The sequence below is a fragment of the Pogona vitticeps genome, chromosome 2, assembly GCF_051106095.1.
Source record: "Pogona vitticeps strain Pit_001003342236 chromosome 2, PviZW2.1, whole genome shotgun sequence".
Lineage (NCBI taxonomy): Eukaryota > Metazoa > Chordata > Lepidosauria > Squamata > Agamidae > Pogona > Pogona vitticeps.
In genome coordinates, this window is record NC_135784.1 from 173,631,473 (window position 1) to 173,658,350 (window position 26,878).

The 26,878-nt window shown below is 42.5% G+C and overlaps 1 protein-coding gene across 2 annotated transcripts in view; it reads right to left on the reverse strand.

Moving 5' to 3' along the window:
* Window positions 1–26,878, reverse strand: part of PIN1 (peptidylprolyl cis/trans isomerase, NIMA-interacting 1) — a 52,873-nt gene that overhangs the window by 1,764 nt on the left and 24,231 nt on the right. For both annotated transcript variants that reach the window (XM_020779193.3, XM_020779196.3), the window contains exon 3: window positions 11,821–11,931. In XM_020779193.3, the coding sequence (XP_020634852.1) occupies window positions 11,821–11,931 (111 nt within the window). The remainder of the gene's footprint in view (window positions 1–11,820; window positions 11,932–26,878) is intronic.

Genomic DNA, 26,878 nt, shown 5'->3' on the forward strand with positions numbered 1-26,878 from the left:
TAAAAGGAGGCAAGGGCCAGGGCAAAGGACTGTATAATTATCGCTTCAATTTGAATGGATTTAGGGCTCTCTGTGTGCCACACAGACATACCCCCTACTCTTAAGTATTCAATAAAGGGAGGGCTTAAAGGGTGCAAAAGTCTGATAATGATGATCTCAACTGAACACGTTCTATAATTACTAATTACTCTTCACTGTTGGACAAGTGCACGTTTCCCAAGTTACTAGTTTTACAGTTCTATGATACACAATCCCCATGACAAAAATCCCCTAATGTCTAGATTTAAAAAAAAAACACAGATTTCCTGGAACTGAAATGGTAGGTAGTTGTATTCACCCCCACTCCAAAACTCCATTCTTAATTTTTTTCTACCTGAGATGCTCTCCCTGGCACAGAGGAGGAAAAAGTACAATGTAATGTGCATTCCCAATCATGCTCAAATATTTATGAGACAGGTAAACAGTGTTAAAGTCTAGACTGACTGTGCATTTTAATACCATAACTCCCAAATGAAGATTTCCTGGCTCTTTAAAGCTGTGGAATCCTGGCTCACTCCTGCTCCAGCTTATCTGTACCTCTTTCTCCTCTGATCCTTATTAAAGCCATCTTTCAGGATTATCTACACCTATAGCAAAACGAGGTGGGGTTGTATCTCATCACAATACAGAGGAAGAATCCAATGCTATACTGCTTTCTTGGCCTATTCAAGCACTTCTTCTGAAATGCAGAAAACTAGCATATCAGGGAAGAGGAATGTTCTACCCTATTATTTCTTCTGCTGTGCTAGCTTTCTATCTGCAAAGAGTTTAGTTGTTGCTGCTGCTGCTGGTCGTGGTGATAAGGGAAGATTTCAAATACTGATTGCACCTGCTAAAGATTTCCCTCCTAAATCTATAAGCAGAAATGGTGCAATTTCATAATACCACTGCACTCTGCAGCAGAGAAAAAGAGAGAGAGATTTCAGTCCCTGCTGTCTCCTTACATTTGGTGTGGCTCTCTAATCCAATGTCAACCAGCTCCCCTTCAAGTAAAGATGTGTTAATTTATCTATTCCACACAAATCTTAGCACAGTGCTTGCTCTAAATGCTAACATGCAGGAATCTGCTGGACAGATGGGGCATCTGTCCAAGAAGTAAGACACTCACTCTGCTCTAGCAGACTGATAGTTGTGATAACCATTTAGCAGGTTCTGGGAGAAAACTGTCCTGCCTGGGCCTGTCTGATTGCAGTCAGACCATAGCAAAAGTAAGCTGGAAAAGGCCAGTTGCTGGACTAGGCTGCAGTACTGCCAATCAGCTCAAAGACAGCCGTCACTTCCTACATCTGCCTTTCTTCACTACATAGGGCTCTCCTTGCCCTGTTCCTTCTACAAGCCTTTCTCCAAGGCCAGTCCCCTGATCCCAGATCTGTCTTGCTCCACACACCTTGCTTCTGGATGCAGCTACAGCCTAGACCAGGGACCGGCATTGTGCAGCCCTCTTGAGGTTTGTCAGACGGCAGCTCTCAGCAGCCCTAATCAGCCAAACCCATAATGAACAATGATGCAAACGGCAGTCTCACAACATATGGAAAATTGTGTCTTGCCCACCCCAGGCCATGACCAGGACAGTTCTACAGACGGTGCTCCTGCTCCAGCTAGCCCCTGGCAACCCAGGGAATTAGGTCTGCAGGAAAACTCAGACCTGGGCTTGGAGGGAGGACTGCCCGACAAAAGGCAGTCTCCCATGGCTGTGACAAACCAGAGAACAAATGGCATCCGTATCCCTGTTCCATGTGGTTCAAGAGCATCAGCTTCCAGCCCAAAATAGCCTTATTTGCAAAAGGGTACCACCTCCCAACATGGGACTTGTGCTGCAGGTGACAAAAGGAAGGGAAGAACAGGGAGACAAGCACAAACTCGGTCCCGAAAGAGCTCTGCCAGGGCTTGCTGCCTTGAGATGCTCAACGCTGCACCAGCCAAGCTAGGAAAGATCAAGTAAATCTCCCCTAGGTTTTATGACCCTTGTCTAGGAGTTGCAAACCATTGCTGTAGAAGACAAATACAGAAAGCTTAAAGACAGTGTGACAGATGAATCTCTCCCCCCCCCCCCTTTTCCTTTTAAAACAGGAGACATTTGGATGATATACTAATCTCTTTGCAGCCTGTGAACGGGCTGTGCATCGCAGATGCATCATGAGTCTGAGGAGGCTGGGGAGAACTCATATATTTTACTTTAGGTATTAAATCTATCTGTGCCTTTTCTTTGTGGCTGCAGCTCTAAACAGCGTTGTCCAAGATTAGTCATTTGGGCCCACTGTTTCCTAAGCCTTAGTTCACAAGACGAAGGGAGGGGAGGAAGGCAAGGTACCTGTCTAAGGGTTGCATTAATCCCAGACATATGGTTACACAGGCAATTAAAAACAGGAGTGGGCCCACAGGAAAAGGATGTTCTTAGCTTCACGAATAGACAACACCCCACAAGATGACAAGAGTGCTGGTTTTCCCATTTCAAAACTGGCTATCTGAGAGCTAGAAAACAGGACAGAAAAGGGCTATCCAAATGACTCTGGAACAAAGTCCATTGTATGAGAAGACAGAAACCTTTTGAGAGAAATCCAAAGAAGCTCTCCACTGGTCCCTGGAAGGGCCTCCCAGAGACACAAGTATATACAGTATATGGACCTCTTCCTCTGGAGGCAGAGAAAAGCTATACCCCAGCAGCCCTTTCCTAGCCATGAGGGAACCCTCCATGGCTAGTGGTTTCTGATGCATGTATTCCAACAAAAAAGGGGAGAAAGAAGGTATGGCAGGAGAGGTTGCAGATCTGGGAGGGTCAAAGACAACCCCCCGGTCTTTAAATATAACCCCACCAAAATGAATGAGAAAACTCACTCTGCTCTAGTAGACTGATAGTCATGACAGCCATTTAGTAGGTTCTGACTCCTTTGATCACGAACTGGTGCAGATTTATACCCTCCCAAAGAAATGTATGACAGGTGAGGGAGGTGAGACTGAAACAGAAAAAAATACACTCCTTTCTCGCTTTTGCTCCACAATCACGAGTCTGGCAGGGCTCTGAATGCAGTTGACTATCTGCCTTTTGCTCTACGTAGGGCCACTCTGCTTGTGGTGGGTGTGAGGTTTATAAAACAGTGATGATGGAGAACACATAGGAAATTCTCTTGCTATAAAGCGACAGCATTTGCTCCTACTTCATCTAAAACAAAGCTTTTGGAATTCACAATTAGACATGGGCATGAACTGCTGGTTCAGTGGTTTGTGCAAGTTCATTTATTGTCCAATCAGGTGTTTGGCACTTCAAAGCCTTGCCGCTGCCTCCAAGTGGGTGTCCACTAGAGGAGACGGGGCTTTGAAGTGCCAAACTCCTGTCTGGATGATAAAGAAACCGGCAGAAACCGCTGAACCAACAGTTTCTGCCCAGTCCCTATTCACTACCATGGGACTGGGAGTGGGGTTGGGAGCAGGATCAGATAATTTATAGTGAATAATTACAGGGAGGGTTTATTTAAATTATCACCAATATAAACAATAAAAAAGGGGCAAATAAGCCAAAATACCAATTTGCATCAGTGGTCCAAATTGTTCCTCATTTTGTAATTGAGTTTATAATTAATTGTAACTAAGTTCCTCATTTTGTAATTCATGTGTTTCTTGAATAAACTCGGATACTAATGAGTTGCTATAACAAATAGAACATATTGGTTTGCACTAAATAATTAGCTTTCTCTGTTAAAGCATGAGGTGAGATGATTTTAACTCTTCAGCTATATGTCTGGATAGCTCACAATTATAGGTGCTTAGCAAAAAAGGAGTTTCTCATTAAAAGTAATACCATTTATGTGGGGTGTGCTGTGTCATCAAGTAGAGACTAATTTATAGCAACCCTAATAGGCCTTTCAAGGTATGTGCGATATTTACCAATTCTACTCTTGTCAGTGACTTTCCATGGCCAAAGGGACATTTAAGCCCTGTTCTCCAGAGTCCTAATCCACCACTCTATCCACTATACCACACGGGGAATCTTAGATGGCTGGATAGCTCAGTGGTATCTGGCTTCCGAGCCAGAGACTGGGAGTTCAATTCACCACTGTACCTTCAGGGAGAAGAGCCAGACTGTGTGTGTGGCTTTGGGCACGGTCCGAGAACAATCCTCCAGGAAAAGGGAAGGGTAAATCACCTCTGTGTATTCTCTATCTAGTAAACCCTGAAAAGGGCTGCCTTAAGTCAGAATTGATTTGATGGCTCATGATTATTATTTATGTATTAGAATCAGACTTACTCATAGTCTGAGGAAGGAATGCACTGCAGGAGGCAAGTACAGAACATGATTAAGAATACAGACATATAAGAGGAAAGGCTCAGGGAACAACCAAGAGTTGTGTCACCTTCTGGACTGCTCTCTTAATGTAGAATGCACAATGAAGTGAGAGTGGGGAACCCTATGGCTTTCTAGATACTCCGTGTTTCATCTCCCAGAAGCCCCAACTCAGGGGAATATGTGACCATCTGGAGGTCGCATATTCACCAACCCTTGCACTAAGAAGGCCTGTTACTTTCCCATCAAGCTGATACCACAGTTGCTCACTCGCCAAGCTAAAAGCTAAATAGTAAATTGTTACAATAAAAAGCATTAAACAGATGCCATATTAAAAACTCACAAATAAGAGCAATATTAAAAACACAAGTACTGTAAAACAGAATAAAATCATCGATTTAAAAAAATCCCCTTGATCAATCAGTCTTCAAAGGAAAGCCTGCCTGAAAAGAAAAGTCTTTAGTTGTACAATTATGTGAGATATCAGACAAGCAGCATGAAGAAAACTGCATATATATTATGGCAAATATTTTACTTAGAAAGTTATAACTGAAGATTTCACTTAGACTGTGTGTCATCATAGCCATGGCATCCATGAACTGAGTTAACTCAGGCAACAGATGAAGCAGCATGGTAATATGGTACAGTGGCATTAGCGCTGAGAAGTGATAGTCATGCAGAACTGAGCAGGATGGAGACAGAAAGCACAGAGATCTGAAGCACAGACAAAAATGCCCTGCAAATATTTCTGCAGTGAACCCTCACTAGAAGCTACCATAAATAAACCAAGGCTATCGTCCTTGGGATATATCACAAATCAGGTTTCATTGGAAAAGACCGCAAGGCTGGGAAAAGTGGGAGACAGTAGGAAAAGAGGAAGATTAAACATGAGATGGATTTGCTCAGTAAAGGAAGTCATGGCCTTCTATCAGAAAGACTTGAGCAGGGCCTTTAAGGAATCAGACTTTTTGAAGGTCAGTGACTCATATGGGTACCATAACTCTGAAGTGATTTGACAGAACATAACAACCTTATATATTGTACAAACATGTTTACACACAAAAACAAGTTTTAAGGGATTTTGCACGGGAGGGAAGATATCCCACTCCTTTATGTTTGAGATACCTCTGTATGAATACTCTCCTCAGCCCCATTTCACTTATCTTTTTTAAAAGCCAAATGTTATTCTCTCAGACCAAGAAGTCGTCATTTCAAGATGATGAAAAACTGTCCAGAATTCAATAAAACTAAGAGGGGAAATGTCAATTACTGTACTTCCATTTTGTGTCTATATATGTATGTTTTTTTAAGAAGATATATTTGAGTGTTTGAGCTGGCTCACTCCTAAACATAACCAGCAGTCATAGTTCCAATAAATTATAGTTTGCAGCCTCACAAAATGAGTGAAATGACCAGAGACGGAAGGTGGAGTGTCTGGGAAGCTGAGCAGATGCTCATGTCACTAGTGCCACCTAGTGGACAAAAAGATTCCAGCAGCTTCCTTGTGCATCGCTTGCCCTCCTCATCTAAAACCATCTCTTTCCGTAAGTCACCAAAGATCAGGAAGACCTGACAGTTTTTAAAGGAGCAAACTACCAGTCACTGGCATGAGAATAATGAGATTAATGGATGTTTCATTACTTCCCAATCCATAAGGTGCCAATATTAGCAACCATCTTAAAAAAAAAAGGAAATATCCAAGACAGAAATTGCTACCACTTAATGGCGTGACAGAGAAATGAAGACAAAGAGCATATAAAACGCCTGTCACCAGACAAATCGAGACCCGAGTTTCTAATTTAAAAAGTTCTGGCTAGATAAAGTTAACAGTGTCTCAGCTGGTAGCTGAAGGAACATGTCACTGCATTCACAAGCAGGGAGGGCTTTCATTATTTCTAAGAGGAATTGTGGACACAGGAGATGCCATAGCTCTCTGGATGACATCCTGGCGAAGTGACAGGCTCCACCTGTCCTGTAAGCTGACATTCTGAATGACAGGACAAATGTGCAAAGCAGCTCATTAAAAACCAACCCCCCCCCCCAAGAGGAATGTAACTCACCGTTTTTACTCAGCTTTGGAAGGCCAGTGGATGTTTCTTAACACTTCTGTAAGAGTAAGGGAACTCAGCTGGGGGAGAGGGTGTTTTATTTTCTAGTCTGCAAAAATGCTACTGGTAACAAAAGGGAGCTGAATCTAGAATGGCCTCTTGGCCTTGGAACACTGCCTCTGCCCTTCAGAAGTTATCCTGGGGACACTGAGATTTCGACAGCTGCTGCTACATTCATGATGAAGATCACACACACACAGAGAGAGCATTTCTGCAGGACAACTTGCCTGCCACCTCTTTTAGAAAGTAACCTAAAGTGCTGGGTGTTTTACAGGGAGGACTTTATAGAGAAATTTCAAGGTCCTGACAAAGTCACCTGGAGTGTGCCAAGATCTACAGGATTCTGTGATCTGGAATCAACCACAGAGAACAATGGTAAGCAACTTCTGGTGGAGGGGCTCCACCCCCACCCTTGAGTCCAGTGAAAAACCACATATTGCGACCATGTATTCTCACATGCTGCTGAAATGTGGCAGTACAGCAGGGACACAGAAGGAATTTTCCCCTTTACAAGAAGCTCCATGCTCCCCACACACCTTTGTTTTAAGGTTAAAAGTGCGCTATTTTGCCACCTCGTATGAATTAAGATTGAAACCAGCAACAAAGAAGGAAACTTAAAGAGATGAATTGACTCAATAAAGGAAGCCACAGCATTGCATGTGGAAAAGCTGATGACAGGATGTTTTGGAGGTCATTCATTCATAGGATCACTGTCAGTAAGACGCAACTCAATGGCACATAACAACAACAACAACAACATTAATTTAAGTATAATGGCCTCAAACTCAGCAGGTGGGAAAGGGGGATACTGTCCTCTCTTCCACTTCAAAACAGATTTAGACATCCAACAGGTAGTCTGCTGCTTAATAAATATGCTCTTGGCAATAACACCAGACAATTTGGAAATACCTTCAGAAGAACTTTTCAATTTTATGTTGACAGCAGCTAAGGTAGTGATGGCAACAAAGTAGAAAATGGAGACATAGCCGGCAAAAGAAGACTGGAGACATGAAATGCTTGAATATGCCAAAATGGCAAAACGCACAAGTTATGTAAGCAGAAGATCAGTTAGAGAATTTGAAAAAAAAGTGGGAAAACTATTTTGACTATTATAAATGATTAGAAGGGGCACAGAGCCAATTTAACAAAAAATATTATGCAACATGAGTAGAGTTCACTCTCCAAAATGGTCACAAAAATTAAAATGCAGCATTGCTCAGAATAGTAAGTACAGTATAGATTTTAAAATAAGTAGGCTATATAAGCTATCTCCATATATTGAAAAATAAATATTCTTTTTAAAAAATAAAATAAATATGTTTTTATGGGTTCTGAAATAAACATGGGGTTATGCAGGGAAAACACCTAAGCCCACTGACCATCTGACAGAGACTTCTAGGACTAGTGGGCCACATGTGAATTTCAGAGCTACCCAGAGGCCATTTGCCTGGGAAAACATTTCAAGTGACAGGTGTGTGCATGACATAACTGCCACAGGACAGACTAATACTCAGAAGGCTTGGGTTCGTTCCCACTCAGCCATGGAAACTCACTGGGGAGGTGAAACTGATAAAGCCACTCCTTCACTATCTCACCTATGTACTTTGAAAGCTATATTAAGGGTGCTATAAGTTAGGCTTGATAGCACAGAACAATTGCTCCAGAGCAAGAAAATACCCAACTGTAGTTCTGCACCTGAGCAAACATCAACTATGTTGTAGGGCAGAGGTCCCCAACACCCTGTCCGCAGCCCATGGCCTGAGCCGGACCAGGTCATGGAGACAGACCTCCTGCCCCACCCCCCGCATGCACTCACCCCCACACAGCTCGTTTGCTGTTGTGTGTGTGCTCCAGCACGCCCGTGAGAGTGCCGCGCCACCATTTGCACACATGTGCATGAATGCAAGCGCACCCAGACAAGTGCGCTGCCACCGTTTGTGCATGCACATATGTGCAAATGAGCGGTGCGGCGCTCACATGGGCTTGTGCGAGAGAGCGCACACTTGTTCACACATGCGCAAGAGCGGGGGGGTGCCCCACCTTCCCTAGGCAGTCCACGGACCGAAAAAGGTTGGGAACTGCTGTTGTGGGGGATACCATATTTATCAGAGAACCAGTGATCATGCAGCCTGCTTTCATCATCATCCTGTTGCCAACAAAGCAGTAAAAGAAGGGGGTCATGAGGAGCTGGCATCTCAATGGCACTCTAACAACAAGCAATTAAACGATATCCCTCTCATACCATGAGCAGGCAAGGCTTCCCCATTAGATTCAACTCTCACTTTCCACACTATAGCACCTGTTCTTCATAGACCTCAAGACATGAAATTAAAGGCTCTAAGAACAGATGGAGTTGAGTAGCAGACCTGAGGGCCTGCTTGCTCACTAGCTCTGCTCCTCTATTTCATTGCCCCCTGCCTGCTTTTTAGGTCATGCCCCATTCACCTTGCCCCTATTTCCAGCAAGTGTAGGAAAACAGCATCAGTCTCAATATGCAGCATCCTGGTTGTCTCGGGACTAAGATGGGGGTATTCATATCTGAATATCTCCCCACAGGTGGAAATAACGAGGGTCCGGCCCAGACTGTCCACTCACCATTCCACCACTGACGCCAGTTCGATGGAGCCTTCCTATCACGCTGTTGTCTGCAATAGATTAACCACTCCTGGAAGGAGGCGGGATGACAAGCTTCTCTGCCAGGTGGCAGAATGGCTAATCCATTGCAGACAATGGTGAGATAGGAAGGCTCCATTGAGCTGGCATCAGCAGCGGAACGGTGAGTGACAGTCTGGCCCCATGGGGCTGGACCCTCGTTATTTCCACCTGTAGGGGGATATTCATATTTGTATACAAATACGAATATCCCCATCTCTGTCTCAAACAAAAGCAACTCCCTAGACTGCAAGCTGGCATATGCATGAAAAAAGGCTAGTGAAACTCAGAAGCTTAGAGGACTGGCCAGCCTAGCAAGAGAAGGAGACCTTCAGCAGGCTGGGTTGTATTTTGTCTCTCCCCATGGTGCAAAGAAGCAGAACCAAGTCATACAAAGTAAGCAAAGGTCTGCCAGTGTGCTTAACTGGCAAAGTATAAATAAGCGGCTGGAACCAAAGGGTCACAACCCTTGTGGACACATCAAGCTGCCTTATGTCAGGCCACATAGAGTGGGCCACACAGCTTAGTCGTTTCCACTTGACTGCAGCCGTCCAGATCTCAGGCCCTCATGACAGAGAGAGGAAGGGACAGAGGATCACAGAAAGCCGACTCCTATAGTGTCACACCCTTTGTCCATCTATCCCTATAGGATCAGGACTGCCTGGAAACAGCTCTCAAGAGCTCAACAAGGTAACTTCCCAGCACCACCTGTAGATGCCAGAGACTGAATCTTCAACACCTGCTTGCAAAGCCATGAGCCCTACCACTAAACTACAGCCTTTTCCTGTGCATTCCCTTTTCACTACAGATGGTGGAGGTGGAACTTGGCACCTTCCTCATGAAAAGGACTAGCACCAGCACTGTGCTACTTCTATCCTCAAGTCAGTTGACTCAGACATGAGGATAGTAACACTAACCAGGAAAACCAAGGAAATTGCCTCCTCTCTGGCCATGCCACCTGTAAAGTCTACCATGAACCACAGAAATCCTGTTCCAACTATCTTGGGATATTCCTTTTTGTTTCAACAAGCTTCTCTCTACACAACCCTGAGGATTAAAACTTTCCCTTGGTGTTAGCTGTCAGTGTACATCTGTATGTGTTGCTTTTGTTTTATGAAGGCTATTCTGGTGAGGAGACCAGGTTTCTGCATTTTCAGAATGAAATTGCTGAAACACAGGCTCCAGCACTCCTAACTCAACTGTCCGAGAACAAAGCCAGATAACCTATGGGATTCCTTCTAGATCTATTGTGTCATGTGAAAAGGCTAGCACCAACGATCGATCAAATGCAGAACCCAGCAGGTGAAACAACCTCCATGCGGTGAAACTGTTAACAACTAAGTAGCCTTTAATATAAACACCCAGCTGAAGCCAAGGAGAGAGAGAGAGAGAGAGAGAGGAAGCCAGGCCTCAGCTGGTGCAATAAAGCAGACAAGAAACTTAATCAGGTGGAATGAAACAGAGAAAGGCCTTAAGTTGTAACAGATGGAAAGACCAATCACTGCCCTGTGATACTTTTGGGATGAACGAGGTAGACAATGCTGTAATCAGATCACAGTATCTTAGGATGCTGTTTAAGAATCTTTTTGTTCCAGAGCAAAGACCAAAGTACATATGCATTTAATTCGTCTTAAAAGGGATACCTCTATTTCAGTATTGGGCATCCAAACATGCAATCGGGTCAGACAATCCAGAGTACATAACTGGTCACAACACTCTACTCTTAAAACAACACAGTGCATTACTCTCTTATTTAGCCATGGCCACAAGCAATGAGGGCAACCTCTCAGCCTAGTGATTCACAAGATGGGCAGCCCTCACTTAGCTATGTGTGCTTCAAGAGGCTTGATCCCTCAAGCCTAAGGGAGGATTCCCCTAAATGGCACCCACAAACGGCAGTGATACATTGTATTCTGGAATGAACAAACCCAAGAGGTTCCTGGGAAGACCTATATAAGTGAGGGGGCATTGTGGTGGTGGCATCATAGCACTGGTCGCATGGCTGGAGAGGAGGCCACACTGCTGGCATTGAAACATGAACATACTAGTTCTCTCCTCTCCCCAAATAAACTCCCTTAAGAATTGGACTGAGAATCCAAAAGCAGAAAACACCAGCCCTGAAACAGACAAGCTCGTGCAGCCTTTAACCCACACAAGATGTGAGAAGAAATGGGCAGAGGGGGGACCACACTCAGAAACACAAACAACAACCCCAAGGTTGTGGCTGCTTATGAGCACTGTCTCTTACTACTGTAGCAGGTCATGGGCGGGGAATGACATCACAAGATTAATAGACAGAGGAGGGAGTAGCATCCTTCTGAGGGTCACATTCCATGCAAGTAAAAAAAAAAGCTGTCTCCTTTTTCTCCATTGCTATTGGTAGAACTTAAACAGTGCCCAGAAAATCTGTCTCATAATCTGACATCTGACCAGCATTGTCCTGTTAGACCTGCATTATTCTTAGCCATAATCCATGGAACCCAGGACTTTGTACAAGTAGGTCTCTAGACACCATGTATCTCTTGAAATGAACAGCCCATGGACTCTGAGCTTGGGCATAAAAAAAGATTTTCAACATTACTGCCAACTGACCTTTTAAAACTCCTCTTTACATGTCCAACTAAGCAGATGTTTACAGAAAAGCATTTTCTTCATCAGGGAAAGAAATTCTCATCCCTGCTTTTGAAAACCTCCTCTCCCCTTGGGACATACTAGAACTGTGACCAAGTGAAATCAACTTACCTCTTCCAAAAGTACCCAAGTCTCCTCCAGCCTTGGCTGAGCTGCAGTCACTGAATTGTGATGCTAAGGTTTCAAAGTCTTCCTCCCCAGATTTTATTTTCTGGATGTAGCCTGTGAAGAACAGAAAAGAATGAAGAAACTGATGAGGGAACCAGAGGGAGTGGGAGAGACAGCTTTTCAACTACACAGGTAAGCCCTTAAAGGTTTAGAACCTTGATACTTGTTGGAACGTCTCTCTCAGAAATCAACCATCCATTCCATCCCCTCCCCTTAGTCCATGTTGCTAAAAGTGGCCACACTGAGGGAGGCCAAAAGGTGACAACAAGGAACCAGGCCTTCTTGGTGGTAGCCCCCAATCTTTGGAATAAGCTTCTGGTTGACATATGCTAGGTTTCTTCCATCCTGGTAGTTAGGAAATTAGTGAAGATGAAATTAAATATAAAGCTTCCTTCAATAACCTATCACCCAAATGATGTCACTATTCACTTAATTTTCTTGTGCTTTCTTTTTCTTTCTGTATGAATTTTAGATCTAGATCAGTGAACTGCCATATTGAATGTATTGTCACGTGGGCTCATGTGAAGTTCTGGGTTTTTAATTTGTAAACTACCAAGATCAGTGTTTCCACTAAAGGGGTGGTATATAAAATCAATCAAACAAACAAATAACCAGACCAACCTAGTTCTCATTGAGATGGAAAGTCTCCCGGCTGTTCCACTCTAAGCATGGCTGGGGATGTTAGATCACAGAATTCAATGCTCTTTTGGGAGCACCAAAGTCTTCATGCTGTCGGCAGAGAGGCTTCCACATTCAAGTTTTTACATTTCAGAACTAGAGAGGGGACATATTCCCCACGTCCATCTGAAGTAGTTCAGTTTTACTATCACAGCCACAACTGCAAGCAAAGACTGATTCTCTTGCAGTTACTCCAACCTGCTAGCCTTCAAGTCACTTCTGCCTTTAAATTTCCCTGTAAAATCAGGATGGGTTGGGGAATAAAACTAACAAAACCTGATGTTCTCCAAGCTGCTGCTGAAAGTTAAAATGTTCTCCAGTAATCAACACTTCTTGTCTCAGATTTCTTTGGAGGTAGATAATTGGATTCTTTAGAAAATCATATTTTTCACAGAAAGCTGAAAAGTGGCCAAGAGAGACATCATTACCTATTGTATTCTAACCTTTCTGCAAGGCAGGTCTTCTCCCTGATTGAGGGTGCAATCAAACTACTGTACAAAAAAAGGCTCATGCCTAATTGTGCAGGAGAGGGCTGCTTCACTGGGAGTGATCTCCCTTGGAGCAACCCTTCCGTCCATGGAGGAATCATTCCAGCCCAGCTTTCAAAAAAAGAAGATAGTAGCTTTGCACATGGATCAAGGTCAAGCTGGTTCACAATCTCCCATGCATTGCATGATCTGTACTCAGGGAGCAGTCCTGGTGAATGTGTGCTAAATCTCTAGAAGCTTCCGAGAACCTCTGCGCAAGCACAGAACAAACCCTATTGTGTGTATTAACAAGGAGCACAAAGAAGAACAAGCTATTTCCCCATCTGATCACACCTTTGGCTTACACAAGTCAGGCACATCATTTTTGACAATGGGATATCACTAAACTGAGAATTCATATGCAACCCACTATGGTATAATCTTGACAAATTAGATGTAAATCAGATTAAGTATGAAATCCATTCAGAGATTCTTTCCCTACTCCCCTCGCTTCCACGACATGAGGCAGAAAGTGAGGAAGAATTAACTGGCCTGCTCCACACATCCTTGCTCTTTAGTCTTCCACATGTTTGAGGATGAACATCTGTACTGGATTAACCTTTCTTCTTGTGTGACAATTTAGAAGTCTGGAAGATGAGTGCTTCTCTACCTCTGAATTCTGTGGACTTCATCTCCCAGAAGTCCCAGCCAGCTCAACCAATGGTCAGAGATTCTGGGAGTTGAAGTGTAAAAATCTTGTGGGACAGAAGTTGAGAACCACAGAACTAAATCTGGGGCCGGGGCATGCACCGGGGGGGGGCACTCAAGCAGAAAAGGCTGCAGTGAAGAATCCTCCCCTCACACACAACTTGTCCCCCCCCCAATGTACTGAAATTGTGTCCAATATAATTGGAAGGCCAAAACTGGTGCTTAACAGCCTGCATCGCCAATGGCCTGATCTAATTCCAAGCAATACAAAACAGTTCCCTTGTAGCTTGAGGACCACATTTTTCAAGAAAAAACAAGCCAGCATCTAAAAAATAAAACCCACTCCATTTAGAGGATCTTGGCCTCCAAGTACTCCTTAGTTTTATTTGTTTGTTTCTGGAAGTATCAACCACCAGTGCCATAATCATAGAACCTAATGTTCCTTCTCTTCATAACAGGCCTGTGGAATTGGTTAGGTTCACAGCATGAGACTGTGTGAGGATGAAAGTAGACCCAGGGATACTCTCCAGGGTGTACCATCCAACTCCCATATCAACAGAGCAGAGGAAGAGAAACCACTGAAAGAGGGTTAAAGCAACTGGAAATAAGTACAGAAGCACTATGGGGCATTAATGTGGCGGAGGAAAAGGGAGGATAGAAAAGAGGGGGAGAAGGAGGGGGACAGCAGTCTGGAGGAGGAAAAAAGAGAGGTGTGTTGGCCTGAGGAGGATATAGCAGAGGAAAGAGAAGACTTAGTAGGTTTGGTACAAGAAGATCCCTGGACAGGGGAATGGGTAGAGTTTCGAGTACCCAGAGAATATGCAGAGAAAGAATGGAAAAGACAAACCTATAGAAAGCCACCATATTGGGGCGAGACAGAGGAAAGGGAAAAGAAGAGAGGGAAGAACAAACAAAAGAACAGAGGAGTTGTATGGCGTCAACTGGGAGACCCCGTGGGCTCAGTCCTTTCAGACCCCCGCTGAAACAGAACAAGGGGAAGAAAGTCTGGAAGCCACAGGTGGGCTGGGTATACCATCCACAACCATAGCCCTAACAGACAATATGCCAGACACACCTCGGGCACTAGGCAGAAATGGGGACCTACAGCTAAGAGTTCATCTCCTCTTTTGTTGCAAGGAGAATTACCTGGTTTGATAGAAGTTAAGAAGTATGATTTGTTGTTAAAAGCGGAACTGAATAATGTGAACATGTTTGAGACTGATAAATTGTTAGATAATAAACCTGTTTTATTGGAAGATTTTGGGCTACTGTCACCTCTTTTACAGACAAAGGCATTGAAAGGAGATCATAGACTGGCTCAAATTCAACAGTGAGCTTCATAGCAAGAGTAGGTATTTCAATCCATCTTCTTGAGACCCAATAGTCCAACTAATATACTATACAGGCTCAATGTAAAGCAGCAATTCTATACCCGATTTAGTAGCAATCCTATTCTCTCTCACTTACTAAACTCAATGGGATTACAGTGCAGTCCTAGGCACTTCAAATCAGGAGTAATGTTTCAGAAACAGGACATTTCTCAGTTGAACCTATATTAGAAAGGAACAATCTATAGTCCTGTTGAGCCCTTTGAAATAACAGGAACAGGTACACCATGTACAGAATTTGCAGTCGAAGTGAGAAAAACTCTCCTTTGTCACTAATCTTCCTTTGTCACTAATCTAGTCTTCCACAGACCATTAAATCTCCCCTTTTTGTACACAACATCACAGAGCAAGTATCGCCAGATGATAATGCACCCTGGTGACAGAGCACCTACAAAATTACTGAAAGCAAATGTGAAAATAAAGTTTCTACTCCAAAGACTACCCAGGACCCCAAAATGGATTTTGCAGCTGCCTATTTCAGAAGCTGAGCCTGGAAACCTCACTCCCGGCACATTTTTTTTTCCTGCAGATTAACACCACCTGCACAGAAAATAAATGCCACTGAGATATTTTGCATTTACTACCAATAATTGGTTGGTTTTTCTGGAAGGAGCATTTAGTAATTATGTCGAGTAATAATGTGGGCAAACATATTCTCCTTCTACAGTAAGTGTGGCTTAGATCTGGCAAAACCAGCTCTTGTCCGTTCTATTCTTCAGACAATTACAGACAAGCAAGGTTTACAAGTAACTTGACCAACCCCTTAAGCATGGAGAGGAACATATGGGTGCCTAGCTCAGTTTCCGAACTTTCCTCGACTTAGTGTCATGCTTATGACATGGTGGCATCAACAAGATACGGTGGTGCAGCTCTCCTACACGGTTCGGCTCTTTTCACTATGGGTGGAAATCATCACAGGTCATCTAAAGCAGCCATTCACAACAGGGACCACATGGTCCCATGGAACACTTGAAGGGGTCCACAGACTGAAAACTGTGAAAGAGGATTTTCTATTCACCTGTTCACGTTGCATCCTTGTCCTCCTCGGAAGAGCTCCAAAAAGGGCCATGGCCGAAAAAAAGGTTGAGAATGACCAACCTAAAGAGTCATCCATGCCCCACCACCCCTGCTACATCAGAATGACCTACAGCTTAAGTTCAGGATCTTTGGCTCCTCTACACTCCATGCCAGGGTAGTGCATTTCTTTCCCACTTAAGAGTCAGAACAGAACCAGCAGAAGCAAGAGTCCCCAGGAGTCTCCATCACAGCTAAAGTCCCCCCCCCAATGCTATTTTCTGGCCAGCCTGGTTTTGGTTAATTTTATCAGAATCTGTCTAATCCAATAGACAGATGTTTTTTCACCTCCTCTGCCCCATTTATAAATTGTGAGATGGAAGACTGTTTCCCTCAATGTGGCATCTACGTGTGCCATTTCTAAAATCCTCCACTCTAGGTTCTGAACCAACTCTTATGGTGTGGTGTTTTTTTCGGTCCCAGCGCATTCAGACACTTGCTATGTTGTCTTATTTTTTGGTGATTATTTTTTTCAGCCCCAGCGAGTTTTAATGGGGTTTGCTCTGTTTGTTTGTGGTTTTTTAGCAATTTTTTCCCCGGCCCCAACACATTCTGATGTGGCTTGCAGTGGTTTGGGTTGTGGTTTTTTGTTTGTTTGTTGATTCCCCCCCTCTGGCCGAAATGAATTAATGAGTGCATTCCTATGGGAAATGGTGCTTCCACTTACGACCAATTCACAAGTCGAGGCACCATTGTACACAATGGAAGCGAAGACCAGATTGAAGGAACTAGATTTGGTGGACAGAGTGCCTGAAGAACTATGGGTGGACGCTCATAACATTGTACAGGAGGCAGCAAAAAAAAAAAAAAAAAAAAAAACCAAACAAACAAAAACCCAAAGAAAAGGAAATGCAAGAAAGCAAAGTGACTGTTCAATGAGGCCTTAGAAATAGCAGAGAGGAGAAGGGAAACAAAATGCAAGGGAGATAGGGAAAGTTACAGAAAATGGAATGCAGGCTTCCAAAGAATAGCAAGGAGAGACAAGAGGGCCTTCTTAAATGAACAGTTGAAAGAAATAGAGGAAAATACAGTGGTGCCTCGCATAGCGACGATAATCCATGCAGCAAAAATCGCTGCAAAGCGATTTTGTCGCTATGCGATATTAAAAAGCCCATAGGAATGCATTGAAATCCCTTCAATGTGTTCCTATGGGCTTCAGACTCACCTTTAAGCGAAAATCCTCCATACGGCAGCCATTTTCGCTGCCCGGTAAGCGAGGAATCCATCCCTAAACACAGCGGGTGCCCATTTTTTTTACCCGGCAGCCATTTTGGAACCGCCGAACAGCTGTTAAAAAATCATCGCTTTGCGATGATCAGTAAGCAAAACAGGGTACCAATCATTGCAAAGGGATTTTTCCCCATAGGGAACATCGTAAAGCGATTGCAAAAGCGATTGCAAAAAGTTAATCGCTATGCGATTTCATCGTTATACGGGGCGCCCATTAAGCGAGGCACCACTGTAATAGAAAGGGAAAAGCCAGAGATCTGTTCAAAAAATTGGAGATATTAAAGGAACATTTTGTACAAAGATGGACATGATAAAGGACAGGAATTGTAGGAACCTCACAGAAGCAGAAGACATCAAGAAGAGGTGGCAAGAATACACAGAGGAATTATACCAGAAAGATTTGAATGTCCCGGACAACCCAGATAGTGTGGTTGCTGACCTCGAGCCAGACATTCTGGAGAGTGAAGTCAAGTGGGCCTTAGAAAGCATGGCTAACAACAAGGCCAGTGGAGGTGATGGCATTCCAGTTGAACTATTTAAAATCTTAAAAGATTATGCTGTTAAGGTGCTACATTCAATATGCCAGCAAGTTTGGAAAACTCAGCAGTAGCCAGGGTATTGGAAAAGATCAGTCTACATCCCAATCCTAAAGAAGGGCAGTGCCAAAGAATGTACCAACTACGGTACAATTGCACTCATTTCACACGCTAGCAAGGTTATGCTCAAAATCCTCCAAGGTAGGCTTCAGCAGTATGTGGACCGAGAACTCCCAGAAGTACAAGCTGGATTTCGAAAGGGCAGAGGACCTAGAAACCAAATTGCTAACATGTGCTGGATTATGGAGAAAGCCAGAGAGTTCCAGAAAAACATCTACTTTTGCTTCACTGACTACGCAAAAGCCTTTGACTGTGTGGACCAAAGCAAACTATGGCAAGTCCTTAAAGAAATGGGAGTGCCTCACCACCTTAACTATCTTCTGAGAAATCTATATGTGGGACTGGAAGCAACAGTTGGAACTGGATATGGAACAACTGATTGGTTCAAAATTGGGAAAGGAGTACGACAAGGCTGTATATTGTCTCCCTGCATAATTAACTTATATGTAGAATACATTATGCGAGAGGCAGGACTGGATGAATCCCAAACCGGAATTAAGATTGCCGGAAGAAATATCCACAACCTCAGATATTCAGATGATACCACTCTGATGGCAGAAAGTGAGGAGGAATTAAAGAACCTCTTAATGAGGGTGAAAGAGGAGAGCCCAAAAATGGTCTGAAGCTCAACATCAGAAAAACTAAGATCATGGCCACTGGTCCCATCACCTCCTGGCAAACAGAAGGGAAAGATATGGAGGCAGTAACAGATTTTACTTTCTTTACCTCCATGATCACTGCAGATGGTGACAGCAGCCACAAAATCAAAAGATGCCTGTTTCTTGGGAGGAAAGTGATGACAAACCTAGAGAGCATCTTAAAAAGCAGAAACATCACCTTGCCGACAAAGTCCACATAGTCAAAGCTATGGTTTTTCTAGTAGTTATGCATGGAAGTGAGAGCTGCACCATAAAGAAGGCTGACCACTGAAGAATTGATGCTTTTGAATTGTGATGCTGAAGGAGGCTCCTGAGCATCCCCTGGACTGCAAAGAGATCAAACCTATCCATTCTAAAGGAAATCAACCCTGAGTGCTCACTGGAAGGACAGATTATGAAACTGAGGCTTTGATAATTTGGCCATCTCATGAGAACAGAAATCTCCCTAGAAAAGACCCTGATGTTGGGAAAGAGTGAAGGTACGAGGAAAAGGACAAGATGGTTGGACAGTGTCATTGAAGCTACCAACATGAATTTGACCAAACTCCAGGAGGCAGTGGAAGACAGGAGGGCTTGGCGTGCTCTGGTCCATGGGGTCACAAAGAGTTGGCCATGACTTAACAACTAAATAACAAACAAAAAGACAAACCAGCATACTATACACTATTTAATACCGTAGCCATTTGCTCAGTATATCTAAGTCAATTGGAGCATATTGGAATTTCCAAAAAAAGGTAAGGAACACTTTCGACGTCTAGTTGCCTATAAGAGTAGGAAATGTAGGTCAGGCTATTTATAACCCTGGATAAAGGTCGCAAGCATAGACAACACTGAGAAGCGCTTAGACCTCACAGTGGTGTTTAACAACAAAAAGCCCACAGTACCCACAGAGTTAAAATTCTCTAAACAAAAACACGAAAGGCAATGACGATCCGCCTGTCAAACTGATGCTTCCCAGGGGATCTATTTAAACAATTCTGGGCTATAATTATGTTCATCAGGTATGGCATGTCTGTTCGTAGAAATTCAATGAGGCTCAGCTGTTTGATTGCAGCTAAGGTGGGCATTCAAGCAATAAATTCTTTAGTGAGATTTTTTTTGGGCTGTTTATAACTTCACCTGCTCAATTTTTCTGGGAGATAATAAGAGAATGTTCTCACCAAGTCAACAGTATCAATCTCACTTCATATGCTTATTGAGCCAAAGTGCACATTGCCAATTTTAAATAATTATATGCAAGCGCCTGTGACCTTTACAGCAAATGGTAGTTATCAAGGACAAATGCAGGTGTTGACAGAAATACAGAAAATCACCCTACTCCATCACCACCCCACCTTCTTGAGGATGGCATTTCATTCTTGGGCGAAAAAACATTTTTTAAAAAAAGCAATGATAATAAAAGTGACAAATAAATGAATTTCTAACCGGTTTTATCAACACCACAGCAGGATAGTTAGATGAAATAAGTTTTAATCATGTCTTTCCCTCTGTCCTTAAGGTGACATAGAAGATTGCTCTAACACACATAAAAAATTATCTGATAGCAAAAGGGCTTGCGTCTCCAGGGATATCAACTGGTCCTTTAATACATTTTAAACATCACTTGAATATAAGAATTACATCTCGATCTCATACAAAACAAGATTAAAATGTCTCTCTCTATAGCCTTATCAGATGATGGAGACCTTCCACCGCTGCAGCCAGCCATGACTTTTCATTTACTTGGGTTTTCTATCTGAGATAGATAAAATCCAGACAAAATGCTGTTATTGGAACTTCTAATTGAAGATGCAGTTCTGGGACATCAGGTAGCAGATAAGCACTCTCGTGGTCTCATTCACATTAAACTTTTTAATGATTGCAAGATACCAAAGTTTACTTGGTATAAAGGAAATGATGACAACATGCTCATCCTGTTTGATAGCATATCATTTTCGATGCTCATGGAGTTCTAGGAAAGCCAATTCTACGACGGCTAAACCCCAGAATTGAGACTGCTCCAACATATGGAAGACCCAGTGAACCTGAACATGCAATAGGACTACTAATACCCTGTTCATGCTAGATGGCACAACCGCCATTTTAAAAACTCAGGTCCATGGGGGAGGGAATCCCGTATTTTACAGACACGTCAGCACTTTTTCCTCCCACCCCTCCTGGTTCAGCAAATAGCTAATTGTTACCATTCCCACTTAAGCACGACTTTTGTTTTTACTGGAATGAAACTGTAATAGAGGTGACACAATGATAATCTTTCTTTACTGGACTCACCATCTGGTCAACATCTGAGAAACCTGAATTCAAGCTGGGTTCAATTAAGCATCGAAGATGAGAACATGCAAATATAAGCTTTCCAATTCAGCTTTTACAAGTTCTGCCCCTTACAGTGACTTGCAAGGCACCAATTCACACATATCATAATGAGTAGCTAACCTTTCCCCATCTTAAAGGTTTTTCTAAGCATCAGAGATTTGGTGAGATACTTTTTCTATATTGGGATGGGCAAAGCATGGCCCCAGGGCTTCATGACAACCCCAAGGCCATTTTTATAGTTCACATAAGTCTTTTCTACCTCCACAAGAAAATGGCTCCTAGAACAAGAAATATGAAATACTGTGTTTAACACCAAAAACGAACGTTTTTTTTTTCAGAACTGGAAATGGACTCCTTCCTGCCCAGAATGTTCTGGAGACAGAAACTCCTGGGCTCACAGAAGTCACTCATCCTTCTCTATAGGGTAGATTACATATCTTAATTATAAACAATGAAAAAAAAATTCTCCATTATGTCCTTGGCCACAATTCTGGAAGTAGATTTTTCTTGTAAAACACTGGAAACTAATCCACATGTGGCCAAAAACCCATATAGCAATTTGAGAAATTGTTTTTTAATATTCTGTAATGAAATGACCCAGCTCATATTACTGACTTCCATAATTTAATTGGTTTTGGATCTGAATAACACTACCGTACATACCCCACATCATGCCCTCCAGATAATTTGGAGAACTCCCATAATTTCTCACCATTAGCCATGCAAACTAGGCCTTATGGGAGCTGTGGTTTAAAAAAGTGTGGAATTTTGGTCTTCAAGATGCCTACCCTTCTTCCACATTTCAGGCTACTGATCCATATGAAATTGGGGTTTGTAGGAATTTAGAAAGGTTTTATGATCAATTAATGGGAACTCTTCTCCCTTGAAGAGCATAAACAAAAAGCTTTGCTTATCAGAGTCAATCAGAGGATTCCTAGTGGTCCTTACCTGCTACTAAAGTGGTGAAATATCGTATGTGACTACGATATTTAACAGGCAATGCAAATCTAGGAGTAAAAGGAGATGACTAAGTATGAATGAACAGGTAGATAAATGTGTGTGTGTGTGTGTGTTGCCACTGAGTTTCCCATACAAAGAATCTTCAGTCACTCAGCAATGTTATTAACAGAAGTGAGATCTGATGGCAAGATCAAAGGTTTGATCAGAACAGAGGAAGACAAAACATGCAAGCTAAAAGAATTTCAGAGGGACAGTGGAGAGGCACACCAATGGATCTCAGATGAGTTCTCCCATTACCCAAGGCACATCACCACCAGTATTAGAGTGAACAAAAGTATTTTAAACAGAGGTCTGAAGCTGAAGGGTGTTGTCTGAGCTATAGTGCCAGCAACAGCACCTTGCTAAACACTTTACTAGCTCTCTTCCATAACCTACTTTCCTTTCTGCTTGTCCTACCTTTGGCTTTTCATTGTTATCTTTATCGCTTTGTTGGCCTTTTATGGTGACCTGTAGGTTCTGTAGGCCATGTCTGACTACATTACACTCCTTTACACAGTTTTGGCATTCAGCTGCCTTCCTGTATTTACACCCACATGTGATCTGTCAAGCAGTATCTGCCCCAAGCCCCCATAAGCTATCAGTGCCCACTTGGGAGCCAAATCCCACTGGATACTAAAAACCATGAATGAAAGCCATGCAATTTCTATTCTCACAAGGGATGTGTTATTTAATAATGAAAGCTGGACTCTTACAATATATCAGCAACCATTTTTTTAAATCTACAAAGATATAAGGTTTGAAGCATAACAATTCCTAAATCTATCTTACAGGAATCTATATTGCTATAGTACAGACATTTCTACATTGGAGATAGGTACTGTACTTATGATTGTTGCCTTACTATCAGTACAGTATAACATTTGCCCACCTAGCCCTGTGCAGTCTACATCTGAGTAGAGAATTTTTCTTTGGTGAAAGGACAAATTAATTATTCACAGGATGGATAATGCCAGGTTGTCCACTATCAGTTAGTCCCGAAGAAGCTCCTTCACTGACTAGGGAAAGGGCTTAGTCACCCCAGACACTGGCTGCAGTTATTGCCAGGATTTAGGGAGGTGTCTTCCCCACATCATCCTGCACTAGGAAGGAGTATAGGGTATGCAGGTGAACTACATCCCCAGAGGGATTTCTCTTCCTCCTATATAGGAAGTACCAGCAGCATGCAGAAGAACCTCCCAGCAACTAGGGCCTCAGCTTGCGGGGAGAGTGAGCTTTCTCTTGAAAAGCCAGAGGGAAAACCTCTACAAGGTTATATTAGGCCTTGGGGGAGAATGTTCCCTTTCCCTGGTGTGCACTGACCCATTCTACATGATTTTGAATATTTCCACATGGATACAGGAGGCTGAGCTTGGGTTGTGATGTGTGTTGTTGTTGCTTTGCCCATAAAGCATATGCCATGCCACTGATCCATGAATCTTTTGCACCTCAGCCATCTGGTGATCCATTTCTCATTATTCAAATGAATGAGACTGCTGTGTGGAAGAACAGAAAGTGACAGAACACTACTTAGAAGACCACTCTCCTCCAGACTACATACCCAGGCTACAAAACTACCGATGAGCAGCAAAATTAGCAGAGCAGACAATAAGGTATGCTCATACCAAAGAGGTAACTGATATTTTATAAGGTGCATGTTAAAACACTAGGAAAGCATTCAGGGTTAGACATTTTTATTCAAGTGAAATCATAGATTTGAAGCATTTAAAACATTTCAAATAAAATAACATCTCAAAGCTAGCAAGGTTGTTGCATGCTGCTGGTTCAGTGCCTATGTGCCTCTTTTACATATCCCTCAGGTCTTGCAAAAGGGGCACACCCATGCTAATGAGGTTGTGCAAATGTGCTTAATTTGCATAAATGCCTCCAGACTGTAGCATTCAGCTTTTCCTTTCACAAACTTAAGAGGCAAAGCTTTGGCTCCAGGCACAGCATGCACACAACCCCTCCTCTAAGATGACATGGGAAATGACAGCTTATTCGAAGAGGGGCGGAAGGCTTTCCAAGTAAGTGCCAGCAGCCAAATGCACAGCCACTTCATTTGTACGGCTGCCAGAGCCTCGTCTAGCATTTTAAGGAGAGGACACATAGGCTGCACCTGTATTTGACCCTGTGCATTTATGCTCTGTGTACTTTTGTTCAAGCACTGTAAGAATAATCTCACTCAAACATTCAAATTCTTCCTTAATTAAGTAACAAGTGAAGAGTCCGTGGTCCTGACAGCTGACTCAAACCAAGCTATCTTGTAACTCGTGTGCTTCCCCAACAAATGCTTACTGACTGTCTGTTGTAACAAGTGAAGCACGTGGGTCTGCAACTCAAGAACATTCAACCTCTAACAGTGTGAGGCAGCAATCAGAATGCAGGATCTCGCAAGTAAGATCCCCACTCAGGGTGGGGGTCTTTTAATCCATGTGTTTCACAGATGACTGATTCAGTCCGAAAAGATGTGTAGGCTCTGAAGTATTCTCAAGTCAGATTCATTCTAAAGCTAGTTGTATTTTAAGATGCCTTAACTAAATGTTCTGCATCAGAGTTTTATTTAATGTTTTAATAAACCTACATTATGTCATCAATTATTATGTATACTGCTTATAAGCAGCACAGCCTGATGAATGGCAGCACAATTTGGCTTACAGCATTTTAGCAATACAAAGATAATTAAGCCGTAATGACAACTCCCTTTGCCAATCTGTAGGGCGAAAATAAACATGCAAAGATTAGTACTATGTCAGCATGCAGGTGGCAAAGTTACCTACAAGGAGGTTTGCACAATTCCACCCGTGGAAAGTCAGAAAAGCAAGAAATGGGCCTTCTATCCTTAAGATTTTGTATGCAATACGAGACTAAGCAACATGTACACAGCTCTCATCACGGTGAAAAGCACACAAAAAATCCAGAACAAATAAAAATGCCAGTTAATTGCTTTTCCCCCACCAAGAACTCTGCAACATGCATCAAGATTTTCTGTCTGATCTAAATCCATTTTTTCCACGTTCCCACTTTGGAGTGACATGTAAGTTGCGTTTGTGAATGAGATGAAGAGATATACAGCTTAACTTGCAGCATTTAGCCCGATTAACATTCTTGATGTCAGTCTACAAGTAGGAAGTGCCCCCTCCCAAATTCCTCTTTGTGTATTTCTAAATAGAAACTGTTTCTTTATATCTATTTGATGTCACTAGTTCTATCAACGTAATGTTAAAATACTTGTTACCACAGCCTGGTTCTTCTCTTCACTAGAAAAAATAATTCATAAGTAGCATAAAAATATGTTAAACAGAGATGCCATGGGCCAGTGCAGAAGATATTGAGTTCAGGATCTTTTTAAAAAACGTTATTGGGTGCATGATTAAGGAAATCCTGTGCTTAAGATGCTGGATAGTCAAAATAAACTAGGAATGAGCTGGTGACACAGACACAAATTAAGTGGATCAATGGTTCGATTGATTCAGTATAAGGCAACTCCTGATGTTTAGAGGAAAAATATGTCTTTAGTTTTATACAATAGTAACCAGCAAGTCCTCACTATTTAAGCCCAAAGGAGGTGATCCAACCCACAATAAGCAGGAAGAGGACTATACATCACTGATTTTACTTAAGGATGTGGTTCAAAAACGAATCTTTAAAAATGAAAGGATATTTAAAATGTCTTAAATAGAAATGAGTAAAAAAGAAGTAAGTTTTTTTCAAGCATGTTAATAACTGTGCCACATTTACACAAATGAGTAAAAAAGAAGTTTTCAGCATGTTAATAACTGTGCCACATTTTGCCAAACACAGAAGCATCTTCAATTAGTATACAAAGCTTTTTAGGATAAAAGAATTGAGATCTTAGTGAGCCTGTAGATTTTGTCTATGTGTAATAACCTTCTTACCCCAATCTAATCTGCTTCAGAACCCACTGTTCCCTGTTCCAAGGGCAAGGAGGTCCAAACAATGAACCATGCCTCCCTTTCTAGATGCTTAGGAGCTGAAAATGTATATTGCTCTAGGATGCACACACTTCAAAAGCACACACATGCAGCACAGCTTGAAAACAGCTGAAATGCTGAGGGTCCCCCTCCTTGTCCCCTCTATTACTCTATCTCAAAAATACAGGAAAGGTGATGTTGTTATAGGGTGAAAGCTGTCATTTCCTAGAAAATGAAGCTATGAAATTTAAAACTACTTCAGCACATTATTGAAACAGACATTATAAATTCTGACTTGCATCAAAAATGTGATCTGGAGATTGGATAGGATCTTACTTTGGCTGGCATGGCAAACCTTTGAAATGCATCACACAGCTTTGAAACTTGACCAGACTAAACAACAAGGCCACCATGAGTGATCTGACTTGCTTAGAGTGTTTTCTAGACTTCTGGCTAGAATATAAACATTATCACACCAAATGACAGATGTGCATCTAGCTCCCATTCCTCAGCTTCTACAATGACTTTACAAAAGAAAGATTCTAGTTGTTTTATGTTCCATCAAGTTGCCTCCACCTTATATCCACCCTGTGAATAAGTGATCTCCAAAATTGCTGAAGATTCTACTTAGAAGTACAGTGGTACCTCGCATAGCAACGTTAATCCGTGCAGCAAAAATCGCTACAAAGCGATTGTCGCTATGCGATTTTAAAAAGCCCATAGAAACGCATTAAAACCTGTTTAATGCATTCCTATGGGCAAAAAACTGACCTTAAAGCAAAGATCCTCCATACGGCGGCCATTTTCGCTTCCTCTAAAGCGAGGAATCTGTGCGAAAATACAGCGGGCGGCCATTTTTTTTACTCAGTGGCCATTTTGGAACCGCCGATCAGCTGT